The following is a 24,974-nucleotide window of genomic DNA, read 5'->3' as shown; positions in this document are numbered from 1 at the left end:
TTGCCACCACGCTTGGCACTGACCCTGGGACTCAACGTGCTGAAGGGCTGCAGTGGGGCCCAGCAGGTCCCTGCCAGGAAGGAGCTTCTCTGCAGCCTGTGCTGGGAGAGCTGGAGCTTGTTATTGCCCAGGTACCCCTGTGGGCTCAGCAGCTTCCAGCAGGACTGGCACAGGAGCCACCCTGCCTCTGTGGGAGCTGCTGCTTGGCACAGCCTGGCTGGGAAGGAGTTGTCCTTGTGGCCCCTGGCAGCCTCTCAGGGGCTAGTGTGGGGCAAGTTGGGGATTCCCAGAACTGAAGTGGGACCTGTGGGACTCTAACCCAGGAGGCTGAGAGGTCTGGCCCCTGGCTGGGATGTTTCCAGGGCACTGCCCAGCTCTCTGGGCTGTTTTCAGCCCTGGCTCTGTGTGCTGCTGGGGCTCAGTTTGTGTTCCCTGTTTTTGCATGCTAATGAGCTGCTGGCTCTTTAGGTTGATTTTTTATGGCCTACATATTCTCCATGTTTCTCTGGCAACCTGACAGCTGATGGATCCCTCGGGGCTGCTCAGAATTGCTTCTGATGCAAGCCAGGGAGCAAGGCCCTTCCCTTGCGCGGGGCTGTGGGGGGAGGAGTGGGCAGGCAGGGGCTGGAGGCTCTGTAGGTGCATCCTGCAGCTGGGCAGACCTCCCACAGCTCCTGCTCTGGCAGACCAAGCAGTGCTTGCAGTGGGACAGTTGGCATCTCCTTTGGAAGAGAAGGGCTGAGCCACCTGTGCCTCGCTGCGGGGTGCTGTTGGCATGGAGGCTGATCCAGCTGGGGGCACCTCTGGGTCTCCATCTCTCCCTGGGGGTGGTGACTCTGTGGGGTGAGGCACAAACCTCTCTGGACAGTGATAGACAGCCCTGGACTGGCACAGCACAACCTTCCTCACCTGCTCCAGCACCTCCTGTCCCTTACTGGCACAGCACAACCTTCCTCACCTGCTCCAAACCCTCCTGCCCTTGCCCTGGCCTGGCACAGCACAACCTTCCTCACCTGCTCCAGAACCTCCTGTCCCTGGGAGCTGCTGGCAGAGGAGCCCCAGGGGGCCTGGGGGCTGCAGGCTGTGGTGCAGCTGCTGGGCAGGTGAGGAGCTGGGGATGGCTCCTGGATGTGCTGTGACTAGCAGAGGGAGCCAGCAGGAGGGCAGAGGTGTGGTGAGCAGCAGGCTGGGTCTGGCCCACGGTGCCTCCTGTGTAGGTTTTCCACCTCCCAAGTGTCCATTTCAGGCTCCAGTGTTTCCCCATCGATTTTCCCTGCTCCCTACCCGTTGTGTTTTGTCTAATGAAGCAGAAAGCAATTTTGGGTCCTTGCTGCAGCTGCAGCAGCTTGTGAGCTCTGGTTAACTGCTGGCAGGGGGAGCTTACCTGGGATTGGTTTTGTTGTGCTGTTTCACTGAGAGGTGGAATTGTTACATAGGGGGAAAAGAGCAATCCCTAAACAGTAAACCCCAGCCCCAGTGAGAGATTTTGGGGGTTTAAGCCTGATTCTGGGGGGGGTTAATTTGGTCTTTTCAAGTGAGGCCTGGCAGCTGTTGGTACTCAGTAACAGCCTGTCCTGGGGAGCCTTTGGGAGTCTTAGGAAGCCTGAATGGTTAGAAGGAGAAGTGCTGAGTTTGGGCTGGGATCAGAGGAGTCTGAGGCTTGCTTTTGGCTGAGTGACCTCACTGGGACTGTGCCATTTGTGCCCCACTCAGCAGAGAGCCTGCTCCAGTTATACCTCAGTGAGGATGCTCTGCTGAGGGCTCTGCCAGCAGCTCTCCCTGCCCTGGGGCTGACCTGGGCTGTCCCAGCACTGTGCCAGCTGTGGGGACCATTGGTCCCTGGCACAGGTGCTCGGAGCAGGGAAGTGTTGCCCTTGGGCTGCCATGAGCAGAGGCCACTGCAGCTCTGTTTGCTCTGGCACAGCACAGGAGGCCTTGCTGGGGACAGACTTGCTCCTGCCCAGCTCTGGTGCTGGAGGAGCCCAGGAAGGTGCTGTGAGGCAGCAGGTTTGTCCCCCTGGCCCCCGGCCCTGGGCACCGTGCTGTGGGTGACCCTGCTTTAGCAGGGCGCTTGGGCTGGGAGATCTCCGCAGGTCTCCTCCAAGCGCCACGGTTGTGAGGTGCTGGAGAGCTCCTCTGCCTCCGGGGGACTGCGCTGCGCTGGTTCCCTGCTCCTGGCCGGCAGCAGAGCCTGGCCCTGCCCCTCAGTGTGCACAGGATTTGCCCCAGAGGCCCTGCTGGTTGTGCTGGAGAGGGAGAGAGGCTGCACACGAGAGGGGAACCTCCCCTGGCAGCCAACCTGTGCCTGTCCTCCTCTTCCCAGCGCGCTGCCAGTGAGGGCTTTGATGCAGCTCAGGGCAGGCAGCGCTGCTGAACACATCAATATTAAAGCAAACTTCCTGCAGCAGCTCCCATTCAGAGGCTGAGCAGAAGCTGCTCTGTTTGTTTAGGCAGAAGGGGAAGGATGTGAGGAGGAGGAGGAGGAGGCTGGGGAACTACCCAGGCAGCCTGCTCCTGTTCCACTCACCTTTGTTCAGCTCCTTGCTTCCGCAGCTCCAAACCTGCCTCCCTTTTCTTCTTTCTCTTCCCTTTTTTGTGTGTGCCTCTTTCTAAACCATCTTTGAACATTCAGGTAGTGGTGGCAGGAGGGAGGGAGCTGCCACGGGGAGGAGAGCTGCCAGCTGCCAGGGAGTGCCAGGAAGGAGAGCAGCAGAAGGGGAGATCTTTGGTTCCTCAGCGTCTGGCTGTGGGCATGGATGGGCGAAGCCTTGGTCAGGGTCTGGTAGCCTCTGCCTGAGGACAAGGAGGGGTCTGGGGGGGTTGAGTCTGGTGTGTTCATGGGGATTAAAAGCACTTACAGATGGGGGAGCTGCTCTGTGCTTGGCAAAGAGCCTCTCTGAGGATGCTTGGGCAGCAGAGAGGTTAAAGCCCAGGCCAGGAACGTTGGGTCACAGCTGCTCAGCCCCTCCTGGCTGTGCTCTGAGGTAAAGGGGCCTGGGAGCCAGTGGTGGCCAGGAGGGTTTGAATCCCTGGTGCTGAGAGAGGCCAGAGATGCCCTGCCCAGTCCAGACAGGAGCTGGGGGGAGCTCAGACCCTGCTGACTGCAAAAGCTTCCAGTGAGGGCTCAGGAGAGGTTGTGCAGAGCTCTAACGATGGGGGCGAGGAGTGCTCTGAAGGGACCTTGAGCAGGTCCCCACCCAGCGGTGGCCCAGGCTGGGGTTCTGCTGAGCTGCTGCCAGAGGAGCTGCTTGGCCTTCAGCAGGGCCTCTCCCCAGCCTCTCCTCTCTCTGCTTTGCCCCCAGAGTATGCAGAGAACATCGGGGATGGGAAGAACCAGGAGTTCCGGGAGAGTGAGCAGAAGAGGATCTTGGACCTGCTGGAGAACTTCTGAGGGCTCAGGGGCAGAGTCTGCCCAGGGGCACCTGGCACCTGCTGCAGCTGCTGCTGCCTCCTCCAGCCTCTGCTGCAGCACCCAGGAGCTGTTTCTGTGAAGCTGCCTCTGCGCTGGGGTCGGAGCTATTAAAGATGGGTCCTGAGGGTTTTAGCTCCTGCTGTGTGCCTGCTGCTGGGGTGGGCTTGCAGGCAGGGAGCTGGCATGAGGGCAGCTCAAGGCCTTCCATTTTCTGGTTGGTTTATCTTCCCCTCGAGTCAAGCTGCAGTGATCAGTGTGAGACACAGGGGGGCGGGGGTCAGAGGTGGGGGGAGCAGCCCGGAGAGCTCAGGGGGTTGTGTGCAGGTCACTGCAGGCTGAGCACTGGAGCGTGCACAGCCCCCAGCCCCTGCTGGCCTCAGCAGGCTTGGGGGGGGCAGCTCAGCCCTTCTGCAGCAGCAGGGGGAACAGAAGTCACCAAAGGGGCCACTCCTGGGGGATCACCCCAGGGCTGAACTGGAATGGAAGCAGGATTGGCACCGGCTGTTGTCACCTGCCCTGTCCCAGAGGGGTGCTGGAGTGAACCTCTGCAGGGTATTCCCAGAGCCAGGAGGGAGAGAAGGAGTCAGTGCAGTGCCCAAACCCTACTGACTGCCTTGGCACTTGGGCTTAGGTCTGGGCTGTGCTGCAGCTGCAGATAGTCAGGATCCTGCTTCCTCTGCTGGGGTCTGGGTCTTAGCAAAGCAATTTCCTCCCCTGCCACCCATCTCCTCCCCTCCCTCCTGCAGCCTTCTTCAGGTCACAGTGGGGGCTGCAGAGGAGACCCCCGAGGGTTTGCCTCTGACTTGACTGCAGCAGGCAGGCCACAGGCCCTGCTCCCACCCCTTCTGCTCTGGGGGTGCAGCTCCAGCTGCCAGCCCCCCAAACCCACTGCTCCCTCAGCTCCAGCTCCCAGCCAGGCCTGAGAATCACTGGCAGTGTTTCCCCTCCATCCTCTCCTCTCCTGCTGGAGGTACTGACAGCCAGCAGTAGGCAGAGCAGCTCCAGCAGGCTGGGCCTTGCCTAATTTAGGGAGATTTGCATGCTGGCAGCATTCATTTTTTATCTCCCAAGAAAAATGCATTGTCAGGGAAGCTCAGAGGCTGCCTTCAGTCATGGCTGCATGGCTCTGCTGGCCTGGTGCTATCAAAGGCTCTTCTTCAGGGGATCAGCCTGGAAGTTGTGGCTTCAGCAGCCACAAAAAGCTGCACAAACACTTTTTTTGGTGCAGGAGTTGTTTGAATTCCTCATTTCTTTCTTCTGTTTTCAGTCTGCTTCCTCAGAGGTGTTTTGGGTTTGCCTTTTTTCCCTTAGCTTTCAGATGTGTTTAGTTCTTTGCTTTTGCCTGAGCCTGGGGATTGTTCCCACGCCACAGATGGTGGTCAGAGCTGGTCTCTGGTGCTCCTCACCTCACAGGGTTTGAAGGGGAGGAGGAGGGAGGGCTTGAGGCAGAGCAGGAGGGGGACTGACTGTGGAGCAGCTTCATCTGAAGAGCAGAGGGCAGCAGGAAAGGGGCCGGGGGGGGCTGAAAAATGGCTCTGCAGAGGGTGTGAGCAGCAGGTGAGGTTTGCATCTGCAGGCCCTGGCCCTGCTCTGGTCTCATTGCCTTTGCCACAGGCCTGTGGCCGTTCTGCTGCAGGGCTCTGGGCTCTGTGGTGCACGGTGGCAGCACTGAGCCTGCTCCTTGCAGAGGGGGAGAGCCTGCAGTGGGGTGAAGACCCCTCCTGGGAGGCTGCTTCAGCTGAAGGTGCTCTGAGGTAGGAATTGTTCCTCATGTCCAACCCGAACCTCCCCCAGAGCACCTTGAGGCTGTTTCCTCTTGTTCCTTGAGAGAAGAGCCCAACCCCCCCGGCTCCAGCCTGCTCTCAGGGAGCTGTAGAGAGCCAGAAGGTCTCCCCTCAGCCTGCTTTTCTCCAGGCTGAAGGCCCCCAGCTCCCTCAGCTGCTCCTCCCCAGCCCTGTTCTCCAGACCCCCGGATCTCGAGTGTGGGGAGATGCCAAACCCTTCCCAGGGCAGCGCTGGGGAGCAGGAGCAGAGGCTGGAGAGGAGCTGGGGAGAGCCTCGGTGTGGGGTGCAGGCAGGACATGAGGCTGCAACACCAACTGCTGCCTGCTGTCAGTGCCAGGCTGGGCTGGGGCAGGGGCAGTGGAGTGTGGGCAGAGACCTGACTGCATCGCACTGGGCCTGCTTCCTTGTCTCTGATTGTAAACAGATTTGACTAAAGAGGGAAATTAGAAGTTAATTAGAAGAAACATGATTGATGAGGCACTCTGCTGCTGGGGAGGCAGCAAACGAGCTCCAGAAGGGAGAGGGAGGAGGTTCTGCAGCAGCTTCCCCTTCACCCCCCAGTTCCTGCTGCAGAGGACCTTGGGATGTAGTGTCTGGGGGTTCTGGTCCCCTGGGAGGGGATGTGAGCCCCTCACCCGGTGCCAGCTAGGTCCTGCTGCCAGCACAGGTTTGGCAAGCAGGAGAGCAGCAAGGAGGGGGGGAGTTGGTGAGGCCAGCAGCTGCCTCTGGCGCTGTGCAGGCTCTCGCCCCGGTGCGGTTTGTCCCGGCTGGGCTCTGCTGGGGGCAGCCACTCTGGAAAGGAGAAGGCAGAGGGCTGGGGACAGCAGCCCCCGTGGTGGGCAGTGGGGTGGGGGCCGAGCTGCAGACAGCACTGGGGCAGGTGTCTGGTCCCAGCCGCAGCAGAGGAGCTTTCGTCCCTCCGGGGAGGCAGGAGCTGGGCACACTTCCCCTGGCACCGTCCTCAGCATGCGTCTGGATCCATCTTCAGGCCCCTGGGCAGGGACCCTTGAGCGCGAGTGGTGGCTGAGGGGCAGCTCCTGACGTCCCCCAGGGAAGCTTCTCCCATCTCTGCCCAGCTCCGGTGCCCCCAGACAGCTCACGTCACCGGGGAGGGCACAAGGAACCCACGGTGGTGCTGGGAGCTGATGCCCTCTGCCCTGCAGCCCCCCTCGGGGCTGGCTGCCTGCTGGGTTGGTTTCGGGGGCGTTTGGGTGGTGGCGTGGGGGGGGGTTGGGCTGTTGGCTCCCCTGGGGCAGGTCTGCAGCGGTGCCGTGGGGCTGGGCTGGCCCCGCGGGCTGTGGAGGGGAAGCCTCGCACGCAGGCACTGGCAAGCCTCCGAACAAGCATCAGCAGAGAGCTCGGCTGCCGGCGTGGAGGGGTCTGTGCTGCCTGTCAGGGAGCTGAACAACCCAATTCTCTGTGCCTGGCAGCTGCGGGTACCCAGCGCTGCCCCTTGGACCTCGGGAGGGCTCAAGGGGCTGGCCCCGCGGCTTGGAGGGCTGTGGTGGCGTGGGGCAGCTGCCCCTGGGGCAGTGCTGGGGCAAGAGTGGCTGTGGGTAGAGTGGGGCAGTGGGGAGCAGAGGGCAAACATCCCACTGAGCCCCAGGGTTGGGGGGTGCTGAGCCTTGGGGTGCTCCTGTGCTGACCCTGCAAAGGGGAGGTTCAGAGTGAGGCAGGAGGCAGCCTCAGCTCCTCCGGAGCTGGAGAGGGTTTGGGTTTTGTCTTCTCTGGATGCCAGGAGCTGAGGGTGCCACATCTGGGTGGCTCTGCCATCACTTGGGTTGTGTCAGAACAAACCAGGCAGAATTTGGGTGTCACCAGGGAGGACCTGACCCACCTCAGTCTGGCTCTGGGTGTCTGGGGAGTGCCAGGCTGGAGCTGTGTGGCTGGGGGCAGCCACAGTGAATGGATCCTCCCAGCTGCCCTCTGGGGTCCCCTGAGCCCCAGTCAGTGATCCCTGGGAGGTGTCAGTGATGGGTCCAGGTCCCTTTCACCCTTCCACCCTCTCATCCAGCTCTTCAGAGCTTCACTGCATTCTCCAGCTCTGCAGACTCACCTTTGCCACCCAAGAGATGGGCAGACACATGAGAGCCTCCTGGGCGCACAGGTGAGGTGGGCACGGTGCCACCCTGAGCAGCACCAGCAGCACAGGTGGGGTGAGGCAGCAGGGGGAGAACCTGGTGCCAGCAGAGATGAAGGACATCTCACCCTCAAGAGCCAGCCCCTGGGCACGCACAGCAGGAGCAGGAGCCCTGCTCTCTCACGATCCCAAAGCAGGACCCCTCCAACCCTTCAGGGCTGAGGATGTTGTTTGTGGTCCCATTTCAAGGAGGGTTCAGCCACCTGCTGCTGCTAGAGAACAGAGCCCACGCAGCACCCACTGGTGTGGACAGCCCAGGCCCAGGGGCTCACTGCTGCTCAGCCCTCAGTGCTTCTGCCTGTTGCATTGTCCCTGTCCCTGAACCCCACATCTTGGTGCATGGATCCTCTGCCTCTGGAGCTTTGGCTTTGCTCTGGATCCTGCCCAGAGCCTCATCCTGAGCCAGCTGCAGTTGCTTGCTGATTCCTGGACTGTGTGTTTGGGCTCCATGACCCTGGGGGTGTGTGTAGCTGGAGCCCAGTGCTGGCCTGAGCAAAGAGTTTCTCTGCTCAGGGCACTGACCCTGGGACCGTGCTGGGCTGGTTGGGCACTGAGGTTGTTCCCTGTGGGATGCAGTGGTCAGTGACTCCTGAGCTCTTCCAGCATCCTCCTTGTCCCAGGCCTGGCCTCACTTGGAAAGGCCAATTCCCAGGACCTTTTCCATTGCTGCTCTCTCATGATCCCAAAGCAGGATCCCTCCAACGCAAATTGACGCCTCCTCATCCTCACTGCTGCTCCCTCCTTCCCCCAGCTTCCAACTCTAGAGGGAGTAACTGGCTTGGGCACAGCCTGGTGCTGCCTGCTCTGCCTCCAGCTCTCTGCTGAGCTGCGGAAGCCCTGCAGGAGGTGGAACTGCTGATGTGTGACAGCGGTGTGAGGACACCACCCCCTGCTCCTCTGCTGGAGGGAACAGAGCTGGGCTGCTCCACTCCAGGTTAGCATCACTGTGTGCAGTTCTGGAGCCCCCAGCACAAGCAGGACGTGGAACTGTTGGAGCCAGCCCAGAGGAGGCCACAAAGATGCTGAGAGGGCTGCAGCAGCTCTGCTGTGAGCACAGGCTGAGAGAGTTGGGGCTGTGCAGCCTGGAGAAGAGAAGGCCTGGAGGAGACCTTGGAGTGGCCTTCCAGGATCTGAAGGGAGCTACAGAAGGGCTGGGGAGGGACTATTGACAAGGGCTGGTGATGACAGGAGGAGAAGAGGGGAGATTGAACCCAGGTGTTAGGAAGAAGTTGTTTGCAGTGAGGGTGGTGAGACACTGGCACAGATTGCCCAGGGAACACATTGGGATATTCTGTGCTCCACAATCTCCCTGGAGGTGTCCAGGACTAGGCTGGATGAGGCCTTGAGTGACCTGTTCTAGTATGAGGTGTCCCTGCCAATGGTACAGGGGGTTTGGAACTGAAGGAGCTCTGAGCTCCCTTCCAGCCTAACCCATTCTGTGAGTCTCTTTGCAGCCAGCAGCTGTCATCCCGTGGCAGAAAGCAGCTGCAGTGACCTCATTTGCCATTTATCTAGGGAGCAACTATCCCATAATACCCTCTGAGTGAGGTCTGTGACTGTGCCCTCCCTCCAGGGACAGAGACATGTTCAGGGTGGGGGCACCTGAGCCTTTGGCTTCCTTCCTGCCCTAGGCCTTTCACACTGGGTGTGATGCCAGGCTTGGGGCTGTGAGAGGCTCTGCTGCCAGGCATGGGTCTAGTGGGCATCAGAGCTGTTGGGGGTTCAGCCTCTGGGCTTGGCCAGCTGGAAGCCACACACTGGCTGGGCACAAGGGCAGAACCTTTCAGTACCTTTATTGATGATCTGGATCAGGGGATTGAGTCCAGCATCGGTGAGCTTGCAGATGGCACCAAGTTAGCAGCAGGTGTGGAGCTGTTGGAAGGTAGCAGAGCCCTGCAGAGGGACCTGGCCAGGCTGGATGGGTGGGCAGAGGCCAAGGGGATGAGACTGAACAAGGCCAAGGGCAGGTTCTGCACTTTGGCCACAACCCCAAGCAGCACAGCAGGCTGGGGCCAGAGTGGCTGAGAGCAGCCAGGCAGAGAGGGCCCTGGGGGTGCTGGGAGAGAGGAGCTGCAGAGGAGGCAGCAGTGCCCAGGTGGGCAGCAGAGCCAATGGCATCCTGGGCTGGCTCAGGAGCAGTGTGGGCAGCAGGACAAGGGAGGTTCTTGTGCCCCTGTGCTCAGCACTGCTCAGGCCACCCCTGGAGTGCTGTGTCCAGTTCTGGGCTCCTCCATTTTAGAGAGATGTTGAGGTGCTGGAAGGTGCCCAGAGCAGGGCAGCAAGGCTGGGGAGGGGCCTGGAGCACAGCCCTGTGAGGAGAGGCTGAGGGAGCTGGGGGTGTGCAGCCTGCAGCAGAGAAGGCTCAGGGCAGAGCTCATTGCTGCCTGCAGCTGCCTGCAGGGAGGCTGTAGCCAGGTGGGGTTAAGCTCTGCTGCCAGGCAGGCAGCGACAGGAGAAGGGGACACAGCCTCAAGCTGTGCTGGGGGAGGTTCAGGCTGGATGTGAGGAGGAAGTTCCTGGCAGAGAGAGTGATTGGCACTGGAATGGGCTGCCCAGGGAGGTGGTGGAGTGGCCGTGGCTGGAGGTGTTTGTCTGTACTGGGCCATGCTGGGCTCTGCTCTGGGCTATACTGGTCTAGAGTGGGCTGCTCTGGTCTGTGCTGGTTTGTGCTGGGCCCCGCTGGGTGCTGCTCTGGTCTGTACTGGTCTGTACTGGTCTGCACTGGGCCCCGCTGGGCGCTGCTCTGGTCTGTGCTGGTCTGCCCTGGTTTGTGCTGGTCTGCGCTGGCCCCGCTGGGTGCTGCTCTGGTCTGTACTGGTCTGTACTGGTCTGTGCTGGTCTGTGCTGGCCCCGCTGGGCGCTGCTCTGGTCTGCACTGGTCTGCTCTGGTCTGCACTGGTCTGTACTGGTCTGTGCTGGCCCCGCTGGGCGCTGCTCTGGTCTGCACTGGTCTGTACTGGTCTGCGCTGGTCTGTGCTGGGCCCCGCTGGGCGCTGCTCTGGTCTGCACTGGTCTGCACTGGTCTGTGCTGGTCTGCGCTGGGCCTCGCTGGGCGCTGCTCTGGTCTGCACTGGTCTGCACTGGTCTGCACTGGTCTGTGCTGGTCTGTGCTGGTCTGCACTGGTCTGCGCTGGTCTGTGCTGGTCTGCGCTGGTCTGCACTGGTCTGCACTGGTCTGCGCTGGTCTGCGCTGGCCCCGCTGGGCGCTGTCCGCGGTGCTGAAGCGGCTCCGCGCGGCGCGTGCTGCCCCCGCGCGCCGGCCCCGCCTCGCGCACTTTAAGAATGAACCGTGGGAAAAACTTGGGGGTGCGCGCGGGGCGCGGATCCCTCCGCCGGGCGGGGGGAGGCTCCGGGCGAGCCGCTGCACCGCCTCGGCGCTCGGCTCCCTCCGCGCCAAGGAAGAGTTCCGCAGCGCGGCGGCGCCGGGACCGCGGCGCAGCCCCGGGGACAGGGCTCGGCCCGGCCGCGCCGCCGCCCCCGGGACGGCCGCGCCGGCGGCAAGATGGGCGGCCTGGGCCTGGCCCTGGGGCTTTTCCACTACCTGGGGCTCTACCTGCAGCTCGGCGCCGCCTCCCGGCACCCCCCGTGGGACGCCCCGGCGGCGGGCAGCGGTGAGAGAGGGCGGCGGCGGCGGGGTGGGATCCGGGGCGGCGGCTGCTGCCCCGGGGGGGAAGGCCGGCTGCGCTCGGAGCGCTCCTGGGGCGCACTTCACGCCGGGTCGGGGCGGCTCCTGCCCGGGCGGCAGGACGAGCGGCGAGGGAGGGGTCCCGGTGTTGGCGGCAGCGCTGGGCTTTATCGCCGCGGGCAGCATCGCCTCGCGTTCCGGCGTCTCCGAGAAGAGAGAAGCGGCCCGGCCGAACCGGGGCTGGGCTCGGGCGCTCCCGTGCCTGGGGCCCGGGGATCGGTATCTGGTTCCGCCTCTGGGCTGCCGAACCAAGGGAGATTTGCACTACACGACCCCGAGCACATCCCAGTGCCCATCCCGGTGCACGCCGCCGCGCACCGTCGTACGCTGCCCTGCAGCACGGGTAGCGGGAGCGGCTCTCCGGGTACCTCTCCCGTGCCTTGCCGCCGCTGGGGCTCGGCGCGGCGACGGAGCCTGGTCGGGGTCCCGCCGGGGCTGGGTCCGCTCTTCCAGGGTTCCCCTCCGCCAAGGTCTGTCCCAGCCAGGGAGGGGCAGCTTCCGCCCCAAAGATGCCGGTAGAGCACCCTCGGAAGGGACCAGCGGGACCCTCTCGCTCTGTGCGCGGTGACACAGGCGGGTTTGGAGCTGAGTCCCGAAAGGGTTACGGCGAGTGGGTGCCCGGTGCCCGGTCGCAGCCGCGTCCACCACCCAGCTCCGGAGCCCTGGGTACGTGGAGGGAGCTGCTGTGCCCCGAGGAGTCGCGGGGCTCGGAGCCGTGTGCGTGTCCTGCGGGCTGCGGGAGTGACCGTTGGAAGGAGGTGACCTGCCCTTGCGTGGGGGGCGAAGGCAGGGGGTTGGCAAAGCCACCAGCCCGGCGTGGCGAGGAGAGGTGGGCGAGAAGCCTCCATTAGCCGCCGCCGCTCCCCGCAGAAGTCAGCGGCAGGCAAATAAACGGTGAAAATGGTCGCTGAGAGGGAGCGGGGGGAGAAATGTTCGGGGGGAGGCGAGCACTGGGGAGCCACATCCCCGCTGCCAGGAGCAGTTCTGCAGCAACTCCCTGAATCCCAGCACAGAGCTGCACCGGGTGCTGGGCAGCAGCGGGAAGTGGGACACGCATCACGAGCCGCTGGCGCTCAGCAGGTGAATGCCAATCGGCTCAGCCCCCGCGAGCGGAACCCTCGATCAATCGCTGATCTATTGCCTTTCAGCAGCGGGCACCGATCCTCTCACCCCTCGCCGCTGCTGCTTTTCCTCCGCACCGGAGAGCCTGGCGGGCTAGGGGCTTGGAGCAGGAGAGGGGCCGGGACTGACGGGGGGGGGGGGGGTTCCAGCTGGATCCTGCCAGGTTCTGCCTGCAGCCGACGGCGTCTGGAGCTCGCTGCCACCTCTGCCCGGTGCTGGTGGCCCGGAGGAGCCTCTGCTGCCCAGGGAAGGTCCAGCACAGCCCAGTAGCGTGATTGTTGTTGTCTTTTCCTTGCCCACAGCGCATACGGGGAGGGAATCGAGTGGAAGCTCTGCAAGGGTTAGCAGGTGCCTGCGACCACTCTTGGGGTGCCAGCAGCTCCCACCCTCTTACCACCCTGAGGCCGTGAGGGCCTTTGCTCGTAGGGCGGTCAGGGCTGCTGGCAGGGGGAAGTCACCAGCAAAGAAAGTCCTTTCCCTGCACCCACAGAAAGGCTCTGCCTCGAGTGGGGATGGAGCCAGGATGGAGCTGGGACGGAGCATGGATGCAGCGAGGGTGGATGAGTGACGGATTCCATCTGCCCCGCTGCCCAGCCGCAGCTCCCTCCTCGCCATCCCTCCCTTGCCCACTGCGCTGTCTCTCCCTTCTCCTCTCCTCAGTCTGGTGCCTTCAATTATTCATGCCCCCCATTGCAGGCAGCCTGTGCACGTTGGGCTGGTGCCATCGGCTCTCACGCCGGCGCTGGCTGGGACCTCCTGAAGCAGGGCAGGGAGAGTGGGCAGCGGGCAGCAGGCACTCCCAGGGAGAGCAGCCGGGCTCCTTCCTTACATCTCCCGCGGTTGTTAGTACCTCGCCGTCGGTACAGCTGCTGCCGAGGGCTGGGGGCTGCAGGCAGCCGTGCCCCGGTTCCCCGGGGGGCTGCCCTGCTCCTGCCGGCACACCCCGCTGATTATTCCATCAATTACTTTCATAAACACTTTGCATTCTGCCGGATTTTTTCACGCTTCCTGATGGGAATTCTCCACCCAGTGTGTTTTTCCTGCTGCTGTTCGTGCAGTCATTCAGCACAATTACTTCTGACACCTCTCCTCATCAAACGTCTGCGCTCGCTCTCCCCTCGCAGAAGCTGACAGACGATGGACCAGACACTGGGAATTATTGCGTTAGGACACTGACAGCTAATTTTAATCATAACGTTCCCCGGGAGCCAGGCAGCAAATCAAACCTGCAGCCCGAGCCCTGGGCAGCGCGGTGGGGCCAGGTGGGAGACCCGGAGGGGGGCCAGGGCCCAGGTGGGTGCTCTGCCCTTTGCGGCTCCTCGGGGGTTTTGGTGCACGCTGTGCGGAAAGCTGGTGTGGCCCCACCAGCCCTTCCCTCTTCCCAGCTACTGGTGCCTCTGACTCTTTCATCTCCTCTCTACCGTGGCCTGTGGTTTATCTCCCACCTGCGCCCCCCGCCATGGGTCTGGTTGTGGTGGGTGCGTGGCAGAGCATCAGGGCCATCAGCTGGGGCCAGCTGTGACAGCTGTGCCCTCACACTGCGTGTTCTATGCAGCGGATCAGGATGAGCCCTCCCCAGCCATGGGGCGGGCAGAGCTGGGCAGGAGGGTGCTGTGCTTGCGAGCACCGGGTGCTGCCAGCGCTGTGAGACCGGTGCGGTGCATGGCGTGGGCAGCTCCCTGCAGCGCCTACCGGTGCCAGTGGCCCATGGTTTGGGTTCTCAGGGTGAGATCAGGGGAGCTTGATCTTCGTGGCTGCCCCATCCCGGTTCCTGCCCGCTGGGAACCATCCGCTGGCCGAGACCAGCACCGGAGTGAGCGGCGGCTGATGGACGGCGGCGCGGCGCTGCCGGGGCCGCACCGGGAGCTGTTCCGAGGGGCCGTGCCAGGGTTCTGTGCTTACACCATCAAATAATGACTCTGCCTCGTTCCCTGGGGAGGGAACCGTCTGAGAACCGAGACTCTGAGGAGCCGGCTGGGAGCAGCCAGTCACCTCCCTGGGGAAGGCTCCTGGTGCCGGGCTGGGGCTGAACTCTCACTGCTGGCATCTCTTGAGCTGCGGTGGCAGAACCTGGACAAGGGGAAGATGCCGGCAGGGTGGGAGCTGGGGAGCAGCGCCGTGGCAATGGCTCGGTGCTAGAAACACTCGCGGGTTTCAAGGTTAATTCCAGCTCCCTGGCAAAGAGAGCCCCAGTCCAGTCAGAATTCCCTGGGTTTTGTTTTGATTTTAATTTGCCCTGCAAATTTGAGCTAATTCTGAGCTAATCTGACAGTAAATAGGGGCAGAGGAATGATGTTCCCGTCCCCAGCGTGCCGCGGGAGCCTCCCGGCCCTGGCTGTTTTCTGTGGTGTTCCAGCCTGGAGCTTCTCCTGGAAAGGGCACTCAGGGCATTGGCGGAGGAGAGCCACGGTCCTGCAGCACTTAGCGCCAGGCACTGGCGGGATGCTCACCGGGCTGGCACTGCCAGGCGCTGCCCAAATGGGTCTGCGGATGGATCCACCCCTGGTCCTCATCCCGCCCCGGCTGCCGAAGCCTTTTGCCCTGGCACAGCTGGTGGAGCCGGTGCCGGCGGCTGTCCTGCCGCTCCGCTTGCGCCCGGCTTGTGGCCGTGATGTTTTTGGTGACCCTGGGTCAGGAGCCCTGCTCGAGGGCTTGTCAGAGATCCGCTCACAGATGTTAGTGGGCAGATGGGAAGAGGAGGGAGGTTTGGACCCAACCTGCAGAGCAAACACCAGTAGCCCTCTTGTCCCCACTGCAGGAGGTGGCACAGCCATGCCGGAGCAGCACCAATGCTCCTGCTCCTGGGCCCATCCTGCACCTTCTGATCCGCCAGGAACCAACGCAGGGTTTGTGTGGACCCACCAAGGGGCAGGGGTAGGAGCAGGAGCTGGAGAAGAAGCAGGAGCAGGCTCTCAGCAGACATCCTTGGGGAGGGCTGAGCACCAAACTGGGCAGGGAGGGCAGGGATGGGGCGGGAGAGGGGGGTGGTGTCTGCCTCTGCAGCTCTGCAGGGTTCTCTTGGGGGGGTCTCTCACCTGCTCTCCAGACAGGGAGGGAGCATCTTGGCTCTCCTGGCAGCACCGTCTGCTCCCTCCTGCCTTTATTCTGCCTCGTGGTGGCATCTGCGCTGGGACCTGCGTGTGGTGGGGACCCGGTGCCAGAGTGGTGCAGCCCCAGGGTGGGTGGGTGGGCGGTGTGCTGGTAGCCTGGGCAGGTCTGGATGCTGGTGAGCATTAGCTGAGTGGCACCGCTGGGGTCCAGCCTCCACGGGAGCTGCGGGTGTTGGGTTGCTCCTCTGCCCAGCGTGAGCCCAGGGCCACAGCGGTCACGCCCGGAGCCGGTTCCGTTCCCGCCGCGGCTCACGGCACTGCCCCGCTGCCGGCGGGGCGATGGCAGCCGCGCCAGGCCATGCTGGCAATTAGGCTCCCGAGTGTCTCGGCTCAGCGAACCGTGACGGGCAGTGAGCTACGGCGAGGAGCTGTGCGAAGGGGGGAATGAGCCACCCACGGCATGGCCGCGGCAGCTGCAGGGAGGGACAAGGGGTGGCAGAGGCTGCTCGGGTCCAGCCCCTGCCCGCCCTTCATGTGCCACCCTACAACCTAGCCGCGGCTCTGCCAGGGGGCTGCTGCTCAGTTTGGTGGGGGAATCGACCACTGCTGCAATGGTCCCAGTGAGGTGAGGAACTGGCAGCGCCAGTGCCAGCACAAGCTGACCCTGCCCACCTCGCTGGTTAAGCCATGGTCGTCCCAGCAGCCCGTGGTCAGTGCCTCGAGTGGGCTGTGCCGGGGAAAAGCAATGTGGCTCCACCAAAACTGCCAGCAGCGGGCAGAGTCCTGACCAGGCTCCTCGGGGCTGCACGGCCTCATGTGCTCACAGGGCAAGGCTGCCGGGGGATGAGGCAGGGGTCTGGCGGGTCGATTCCAGGTGTCTAGGGCCATGTACGACCTGGCCTTGCCCCTGGCACCTCGCCCAGTGCCCCTTCGCTGCTGAGGTGCCCCTGCGCGTGTCGAGCTGGCTGTGGCGACGGATTGTGCCCGCGGCGGCTGGTGCCAGCGACGGGCAGCAGCCTGTATATCTCGGGTTTATGAGAGCACCAAGCTGTCCCAGCAGGCGCTTTCAATTCCGTTTATCTGTGTTTCCCCATTGAGTTCGTTTTATTTCCCCTGATTTTTGTTTCCTGGAAGATTTATCGATCCTGGCTCGCTCGGTTTATGGCAGGTAGCAGCCATAAAGCACGCGGAGCCGCCAGCCTGCCGCCGGCCCCCGCCCTCCCGCTGCCGGGACGGCACCGACGGCAGCGCTGGGCAGAGGCATGGTGCTGGGGATGGCGCGGGTGGGCACAGGGGCTGGGCTGTTCGCTGCCTCCAGCAGCCTGGCGCTGCCCAGTGTCTGCCAGCGGTGCCGGTGGAAGTGGGAGCCGGGCAGCTGGGCCAGCCTGGTGTGGGGTCCGTGGGTCAGGGCAGCTGTGCTAGCCTGGTGTGGGGTCCGTGGGTCAGGGCAGCTGGGCCAGCCTGGTGTGGGGTCCGTGGGTCAGGGCAGCTGGGCCAGCCTGGTGTGGGGTCCGTGACCGGCTGTGGGGCTGCTCTCGGTCTGGGAGTGGCCTCTTCCTTGCCACATCAAGCACCTTGTCCCCAGAGTGGTGAAAGGGCTGAACTGCCCTCCGGGAGCTGCTGGCCCTCTCCATTGGACCCCACTCAGGAAATCATCCCCACAGCATCTCCCGTCTCTCACTGACTCCAGGGCGCCTCTCAGTCTGTCCATCTGTCCATCTGTCCCTCATCCCCTCTGCTGTCTGTCCCTGTCCCCTGCTGGTGTTTCTGGCTGCCGTGGGGCTCACTCGCCCTCCTGGCTCCTCTCCTGGCCCCTCGGCCACATCCTGCTCTCCCGATGCCACAAGAGACTGTCCTGCTGTGATTCCGGGGCGGGGAACCACCCTGGTGACCCAGATGCCCCTTGTCTGGGGGGGTGCCAGGGTGACTGCTGAGGCTGGGGGTGCAGCGCAGCCCAGCACCCCACGGACATGACCTGCACGGGTGTCCCTTGGCACTGGGGTCCCGGAGCCCCCTCCCTGCCCAGGGACCGTGGGGTGGGAGTTAGGATGGAGGGGGGGATGCAGGACTGGGGTGTGCAGGGTGGGGTGGGACTGGCTTCAGCTTCCCCGCTGCTGTCAGACCTCGTTGTCTGTCTGTCCGTCCCTGTTCAGGGATGGTTCGTGAGCTGTCTGTCAGCGGCTTCCAGCTTGTCACTCACCGCTGCTGCTGGGGCCGGGCGTGGGGAGGGGGCTGGGGCCCACTGTGGCCCCCCAGGGATGCGGTGGGGCTGGCAGGGCCAGCGGCGGGGTCGGCCCCGCTTTGAGTGCACCGCAGCGGCTGAGCCCTGGGGTTAATTAGCGCTCGCGCTCTCCAATTAACGCCGGCGGGGCAGGAGGTGCAGTGTGGAGCCCTTCCTCTTCCTCTGCCGCATCCCGCCCCTGGCAGCCCTCGGGCTCTCGCCCCCCTCTGCCCCCCACACCCAGCCAGGACTGCAGGGTCTCTGCTGAGCCCCCTTGGTTTTGCCCACCGCTCCCGGGCAGCAAAAGCCTTATCCCAGCCGTGGCTGGGGGACCAGCAGGTGAGTATTGGCTGGACACGGCAGCCCCGGCACCACTGTGGCAGGGGCACCAAGGAGCAGCTGGCACTGGGCAGTGCCAGACCCTCTGCTCTTCCCACAACCCTTGTCTGCTTCCGGCTTGAGATTCCCTCTGCACCCTGGCACAGAGCCCACGAGGCTGCTGGCATCGGGGTCCTGGGTGAGGGGGGTGCAGGAGCCATGCCAGGTGCCTAGCCAGGAGTGCCCAGGTCATCAGAGCCTCATGCTGGGTGTTCCCTCAGCTCCTGCCGGGGCGGATTAGAGGGACGGGACCAGTGCCTGGGATGTCCCTGGGTCCGGAGGGACAGGGAGATGTCCAAGGCATTAACTCCCCTGGGCTGCTGATGGTTCATTTTCCAGGGGGATCAGGGCTTGGCAAGAGGCTCCGGGGAGCTGTGTGCTGCCCCTGCCAGGTGTGCGTCCCCGGGGCACTGCTGGCACTGCTGGCACCTGCAGTTTGAGGTGGCTGAAGACAGGAGGGCACAGGCGCACCGCGACCTGGCTGGGCTGGGCACCACACGCTGCAGCTCATGGCAAGGCAGGGCCGGCAGCTTTGGGCAGTGGCACAGAGCAGGTGTTCCCCATTCCCCTCAGCCCCTGCCCGCAGCCCCTGGCTGCCCCTGCGGCCAAATCGTTGGCTAGGGGAGTGCAGGGAGCTGGCAGCCCCAGGCCTGCCCGCGCTGGTGCTGGGCTCTCAGCCCCTGTCCCCACGGCAGGCAGATGCCAGCGCAGGCTGTGGCAGAGCCTTTGCAGGTGCCCCGCGCGGCGGGAGCGGCCTGGCAGAGGAGCAATCATCCCTCCGGAGGAGATGAAAAGAATTCTAATTACATCTCCCAACGATGTTTGTTTTGAGCAGCGAAGGCAAAACATATGGCGAGTGGGAGAGGCGCTGGGGCGCACCAGGAGACAGCTTGCTCCTGGCCTGCTGCCGGCAGGGGTGACCACACTGCCCGGCCCTGCTGCCCCCGGAGGAGCAGCGGCTCCTGCGCTCGTCTAGGGCAGGAGTCCCAGAGGTAGGGTGGGGCTGGGGGGGCACAGAGGCTCCAGCTCCTTCCTTTCCTTCCTGCTGCTTTTTGCAAAGTGTCAGGGCCTGGGGGGTGCTGGGTGGCTCTGTCAGGGCTGGGGAGGGGGCACTAGGGTGGGAGAGGGGCATCTGGGGATGGGAGGGGTCCGCCTGAGTGGCGGAGACCTGTCCCCTCCGCTGGAGGTGCTGGCTCTGTTTGGCCGGGGGAGGGCTCAGGGCACTCCTGGTGGCAGCACCGTCGCTCGGCAAGGCGCTGGCACACCCCAGCAGGCGCCCGCAGCCCCTGGCTCTGTTTCCCGCAGCCCTCTTCACCGAGGCCCCCCACGACATGACGGCGCAGGCGGGCGAGGACGTGGAGATGGCCTGCTCCTTCCGCGGCACCGGCTCCCCCTCCTACTCCCTTGAGATCCAGTGGTGGTACGTCCGCAACCACAGGGACTGGACGGACAAACAGACCTGGGCTTCCGACCAGGTAACGCCCCCCCTGCCCCGGCTCCGGCGGCGCCCCCTCCCCGCGCCCACCCAGGCCTGTGCTGCAGCAGCTGGTGTTGGGGTCCCAGGGGGGTCCCCGCCCTGCAGCAGCATCCTCGGTGCTGCCCAGCCCTGCACACAGCTGCCCCTACCCGCTCTGCGCTGCACGCGTGGGCAGAGCCCGTGGGCCCTCTGTCACAGAGCCCGATGTGGGGAGCAGGAGGGGAGCCAGCTGCCTGGCACAGTGGGGAGCCCAAATGCCCTGGCCCTGGTGCTGCTGGTGCCTGCTGAAGGGTGCCAGGCTGCTGCCCATCTCCCCCATCCGATTGCAGCTGACTGGGCGGGGGCTGGGGTTAGTGGGGACAGCAGTGGGTGGGACTCTCCTGGGGGCCCACTCCAGATTCTCCCTTCTCCTTCCTCCTCTTCACTCAGGGGGTGGGCAAGGGGCTGGTGGCCTCCTGCCTCCTTCCAGCCGTTTGACAACTCCTCTTTCTTCCCTGATCCTGCTACTGTCCTGCTCTGCCCAGCAGCTGAAAGTGGCAGCACAGGAGGAGCCTGGCAAGGACGCCACCAAAATCAGCGTGAGTTTGGCTAAGGGGGCGGGGGGGGGGAGTTTGGCTCCCAGGGGCTGTGCCTGGGGGCTGTGCTGGAACCTGCCCAGCAGTGCCAGCACCCAGCACTGCATGAAGCTGGAGTGCAGGAGGCTCTCCTGGGGCTGGGTCTCCCTGCACGGCCCCAGAGGAAGTGCCCTGGGATGCGGTGGGGGCGCACTGGTCCCACTGGTGCTGCCGTGCCCAGGCTGGGAACAGCGGGACGGGGAGGCTGGCTGTGCCCAGCTCAGCACCGGGAGCCAGCAGCCTTGGGAGCGGTGATAAACCGTGGGTGAGTGGGCGCGGGCAGGCCCGGGTGACCTGCAGGGCAGCGGCTGCGCGGCGCCGGCGGCAGCGGCAAATTGGGCTTTGCTTTTATTAGTTCTCAATTTCCCAGCCATTAATTTCAGTAAGTGACTCCCTGCTCTCCTGACACCGAGGGCTCTCCTGGCAGCTGCTTGCCCGTGATGGCCTCAGTGCCCCGGCACGCTCACGCTGGAGCTGGCACCCTGCCACCCCTCCCACCTTGCAGCCCCTGGGCGCAGTCTCCTGCTGCCCTCCTACCCCGTCTCAGGACCTGCTCTGGAGAAATAGCCTGCAGGGCATCCCCAGCCCCCAGTGCTGCAGGGTGGGTGTTGATGGCTGCAGGCCCACGGCCACGCCAAGGGCACTGGCACCTCATGGTAGCCCATGGGCCACAGGGCCACCAGACCAGCTGCTCATGTGCGCTGTTGTGTGCTGGTATGTGCCTGCATACACTGGCATGTGCTGCCATGTGCCTGCATGTACTGGTATATTCTGGCATGTGCTGGTATGTACTGGCATTTACTGGCACATGCTGGCATGTGCTGGTATGTGCCTCTATATGCTGGCATGTGCTGGCATGTGCTGGTATATACTGGCATTTACTGGCACATGCTGGCATGTGCTGGTGTGTGCCTCTATATACTGGCATATGCTGTCATGTACTGGCATGTGCTGGTATATACTGGCATTTACTGGCACATGCCGGCGTGTGCTGGCAGCAGCTGGCATCTGCACATGCACGCCATGTGCGGGCGCTGGCCGCGGCAGCTCAGCCCGTCGGACGGGCCGGCGGTGTGTGCCCGTCCCCACGCTGCTGCCCACGTCTTGGCGCTGCCCGCCCTGCCGCCCGCGTCCGCCCGGCGGCAGCCCCCAGCCCGGTCTCCCGGAACGCCGTAAACCGCTCAGCTAAGGCGAGCAGACAAACGGCCGCTGCCGGCCGGGCGCAGGGCGGGGAGCAGCGCCGGGCCCCGGGGCGGGCCATAACTCTGATTCATTGCCCCCCGCCCGGCGGCGGCCGCGGCTGCTGAGTGAGTCTTAAATTTCATTGGGTGATAAATGCTGAGAGCGAATCAATTTGGTACAAAAGCTAATTAGCCGGCGCGGCTCCGCGGCCAGCTCCCGGCCCCGGCACCCCACGGCCCGGGGTGTCCCCCACACCGGGAGGCCACTTTCATCATCTCCTTCATCATAGCCACACGGCTGGGGCACGGTGCGGGGGGGGATGTCTGGATGCGTTCCTCTGTGCCCTGTCCTGCCCTGGCACGGGGGTTGGGCTCCATGATCCCTCTGGGTCCCTTCCGACCCCTCGGATCCTCTGATCCTGTGATCCCTTTGGGTCCCTTCCAGCCCCTGACATCCTCTGATCCTGTGATCCCTTTGGGTCCCTTCCAACCCCTCTGATCCCGTGATCCTGTGATTGGGGGCTGGCACAGATCGAGGGGTGTGTGTGGGTCCTGGGAGCCCCCTGACCCCCTGTCCGCCCCGCTGCAGGTGGTGAAGGTGGTTGGCAGCAACATCTCCCACAAGCTGCGGCTGTCGCGGGTGAAGCCGGAGGACGAGGGGACCTACGAGTGCCGAGTGATCGACTCCAGCGACGGCAAGGCGAGGCACCACAAGGTCAAAGCCTACCTGCGGGTGGAGGCGGCGGGGGGCGCGGGGCACCCCCAGGACACCCAGCTGCGGGGAGCTCCGCTGCCGGACCCCGCCGCGCCGGGCTCAGCCCACGCTCACCACCATCACCACCACCACAAAGCCGGGAAGGAGCTGAAGAAGCGCTCGGCAGACGTCTCCTGCGCGCTGTAGGCAGGCGGTGCCGGGGGGACGCCGGAGCCCCCCGCCGCCCCCGGACTCAGTGGACCCGTCGAGGGTCCCGCACCCCCTGCCAGAGACTGGTCCCACCGCCCCATCTTGCCCACCACCCCCCCCCCGCCCTCCTCCCGCCAGCCGCTGCTGCCTCAGTTTCTCCCCCAGCCCTGCGATGCAGCGGTGCCAGGGCTCTGTGTGGGAGCAGAACAGTGTCCGTGCCAGGGGGGCATCGCTGGAACCGTGCTCCGGGGCTGGGGCGTACACCCACACACGGTGGTCCCATCCCTGTGGCCCCGCGTGGGCAGGTACCCTGCTGCTCTCAGCCACGCGTGGTGCCACGGGCCGTGGCGCTCCGCAGCTTTGCGTGCCCGGTGGGGACCTCCCCCCTGCCCGTGAGACCCTCCCTGCCCTCCCGTGTGCTTTGCAGAACCACCCAACTGTCCCCGTAGGAGGCCCCACTTTAGTTGCTCCCTTCCAGCCTCGCAGTGCCCACCTGAGTTCCAGCATCCATCTCACAGCCCCCGTGTATCGCCTGCCCCTGCCCCTGCCCATGCCCATGCCCTCGCCCATGCCCCTGCCAGCGCCGCCCCAGCACGTCAAGACCTGAGCTCAGTGGAGGAAGGATGGCAGGCAACGCTCCTGGCACGCTCCTGGCACACTCCTGGCACACTCCCAGCATTCTTCCCATCTCAGCCATGGTGCTGCGGGCCGTGCCGCGGCATTGCCCAGCCAGGCAGTTGCCCGCGGTCCGTGTGTGCCCGGGGAGCTGTGCCATCAGAGCTGGCTCCCTGTCACCGTCTCTCCTCCCAGCCCTTTGCATCTCACGGAGGAAAGAGGCTCTGCCGCCTCCCCCGGCCTGCTCTGTCGCTGCTGCCCACGCCGGTGTGGCTCTGGGTCTCCTGCTCCTGTCCGAGCTCCGAATCCTCCCGTGCCATGGCACTGTGCCATCCTGGGCAGGGTCCGGCTCATGGGCTCCCATATCACACCGCAGATGGCAGAGCCCATCCCAGTGCCCCCGCGGGCAGCACCGCTGCTGGGGACAGAGCCGTGGCAGGGACGGAGGAGTCCTGAGCCTCCCCGTCCGGGTGCCAGGTGCTGCTCCCCTGCCGTCACTCGCCCGTGCCGCCCAGCCTGTGCCACCAGACCTGCTGCAGCTAATAAAGCTCTTCAAACGACTCCTCTGGGCTCTCTGTCCGGGCACAGTGACTCGGCTAAAGACGGGCACGGCTGGGGCTGCTCTCGGGGAGGAAGGGAATCAGGCTGCACCGGGGTGCTCCCTGCCCTCCCGAGCAGGGTGGGGCTGTGCCATGGGTGCAGGGTGTGGCTGGGCCCCAGGTGAGCTGGGGGTGCTTTGCACCAGGGTGCGGTGGGAGGCTGCGAGGGCTCTGCTCCTCTCTAGGTGCCAGCCTTGACCCCTGCCTGGGCACCCACACCAAAGGCCTCATCCCCAGTCAGCAAGTGCCCAAAGTGGGGGTGGGTGCTGGCTGATCCACCAGGGCAGAGCAGCTCCCAGCGCTGGTAGTGCCCAGCCTAGCTTTGGCTGCCAGCACTGCCCTGGCTGATGGGCAGCACATCGGTGTGGTGCCAGCCAGTGCCAGTGGCAGGGGAAAGGGGTGGTGTGGCTAGCGGCTGTGGGATGTGGCAAGACCCAGGCTGTCCCCCCTGGGTTCCTCACCTAGCTAAGATCCTGGGGAGCCCCTGGCATGGACTGTGAATGAGCAGGAGCCCCAGGAACTCCTGCAGGGCGAGAGGCTTGTGCTGGGCACCGCTGCTCTGCCCTGGCTCCTGCATGCCCCTTCTCGGGACATGTTCCCTGCTAGGGGAGCAGGAGTGGCACTGGGCAGCAAAACTCAGCCCCCGGAGGAGAGAGGGGGAGAGGCAAAGGGCTGCGAATCACCTCCGGGGAGAGCAAACAAATAGCTGCGTGCGCAGGCCCCCGGGGCTGGGGAGCCGCGAAGGGAGCTGCAGTGCCCGGCCCGAGGGCTGCGGTGTGGAGCTGCACCGCCAGCCCCGGGCGCGGGGTTCTCCCCCGGGTGCGTTCCTGGCTGGGTCTGTGCACGGTAGGAGGCTGGGCAGGGGTTTCTGTGCTTCCCCCGCCGGGGCAGATTGGTAGGGGCAGGGCTGGAGTGGGGTGAGCCAGCTGCAGCCCCCACTCGCTGTGCCACCCCCAGGCAGCCCCTCCGCTCTGCAGAGCTGGGGCCAGGTCTACTCTGGGTGGTGAGGGTGGGCACTCGGTGGGGCAGGAGCACCCCTCCTGCCCCCCAGGGCGCTCAGCCCTGGGCTCCAGTGGGCTGAGAGGGAGCTGCTCAGGAGCCTGCTGGGGCATGGGGTGAGGGCAGGGCAGCAGCGAGCCCCCGGGGCGGGTTTGCAAATGAGCTTCCCAGGCGAGTCAGGGCCGGGCGGGGAGGGGGCTGGCGGAGATGCCATCTCCAGGCAGACTCTCTGCTGCCCATTACCCTGCTCCAGACAAAGGCAATTTGCTCAGCCTGTAATGCAGCAGAGGCGCTAAGGGAGCTGAGGTGGGCACCGCGCCGCTGGCACTGCACCGTACCCGGGGGGCACATCTCCAGGACAGCCCCAGGAGGAGCCATGCTGGGGCTCTGCAGGTGCCTCGGTGCAGTTGGTTGTGCCCAGCTGTGTGTGTGGGGGGGGGCGTGTGGGTGGTTCCTGGGCACCGGGGCTATGCTAAGGGCCTGAGTGCCCTGGTGCCCACTGTGCCGGGGCAGTGCTGTCTGGGCGCCCCATCAGCTGTGGGGTGAAGCTTGGCAGCAGCCCCTGAGCCCCATCAGTGTCTGTGGTGGTTTGGGCTCCATCAGCCCCCAACCCAGGCAGCTGGAGCGGCAGCCCAAGGCCCCCTCCCTAAGGGGCACAGCTGGTCCCAGTCCCTCCCCTCCCTAAGGGGCACAGCTGGTCCCAGTCCCTCCCCTCCCCAAGGGGCACAGCTGGTCCCAGTCCCTCCCCTCCCCAAGGGGCACAGCTGGTCCCAGTCCCTCCCCTCCCTAAGG

At 64.7% G+C, this 24,974-nt stretch overlaps 2 protein-coding genes across 4 annotated transcripts in view; both read left to right on the top strand.

Moving 5' to 3' along the window:
* The window catches only part of CTNNBL1 (catenin beta like 1), a 51,082-nt gene extending 47,538 nt beyond the window's left edge, over positions 1–3,544 (top strand). For both annotated transcript variants that reach the window (XM_064167975.1, XM_064167974.1), the window contains exon 16: positions 3,303–3,544. In XM_064167975.1, the coding sequence (XP_064024045.1) occupies positions 3,303–3,391 (89 nt within the window). In that variant the 3' untranslated portion in view covers positions 3,392–3,544. The remainder of the gene's footprint in view (positions 1–3,302) is intronic.
* A 7,205-nt stretch (positions 3,545–10,749) lies between these two features.
* VSTM2L (V-set and transmembrane domain containing 2 like) lies at positions 10,750–23,145 on the top strand. Of its 2 annotated transcripts, none has more exons than XM_064167983.1 (4): positions 10,750–10,948; positions 19,099–19,268; positions 19,798–19,848; positions 21,655–23,145. In XM_064167983.1, exons 1-4 carry the CDS (start codon positions 10,840–10,842, stop codon positions 21,964–21,966), a joined length of 642 nt encoding a protein of 213 aa, XP_064024053.1. In that variant the 5' UTR covers positions 10,750–10,839; the 3' UTR covers positions 21,967–23,145. The 2 variants fall into 2 exon arrangements, with proteins under 2 accessions (XP_064024053.1, XP_064024052.1); XM_064167982.1 differs by having other exon boundaries at positions 19,795–19,848.
* The last annotated feature ends 1,829 nt before the right edge of the window (positions 23,146–24,974 follow it).

This window comes from Pogoniulus pusillus, chromosome 29, assembly GCF_015220805.1.
Source record: "Pogoniulus pusillus isolate bPogPus1 chromosome 29, bPogPus1.pri, whole genome shotgun sequence".
In the NCBI taxonomy this organism is placed as follows: domain Eukaryota; kingdom Metazoa; phylum Chordata; class Aves; order Piciformes; family Lybiidae; genus Pogoniulus; species Pogoniulus pusillus.
The sequence above is the reverse complement of the archived record's forward strand: the minus strand, read 5'-3'. Positions and strand labels throughout refer to the sequence as shown.

Bases quoted from the DNA above. Each gene is read 5' to 3' on its own strand.
- VSTM2L (XM_064167982.1), top strand. From the start codon at position 10,840: ATGGGCGGCCTGGGCCTGGCCCTGGGGCTTTTCCACTACCTGGGGCTC. The intron at 19,269-19,794 runs GTAACGCCCCCC...TGCTCTGCCCAG, and splicing joins AGACCTGGGCTTCCGACCAG to CAGCTGAAAGTGGCAGCACA. The intron at 19,849-21,654 runs GTGAGTTTGGCT...GCCCCGCTGCAG, and splicing joins AGGACGCCACCAAAATCAGC to GTGGTGAAGGTGGTTGGCAG.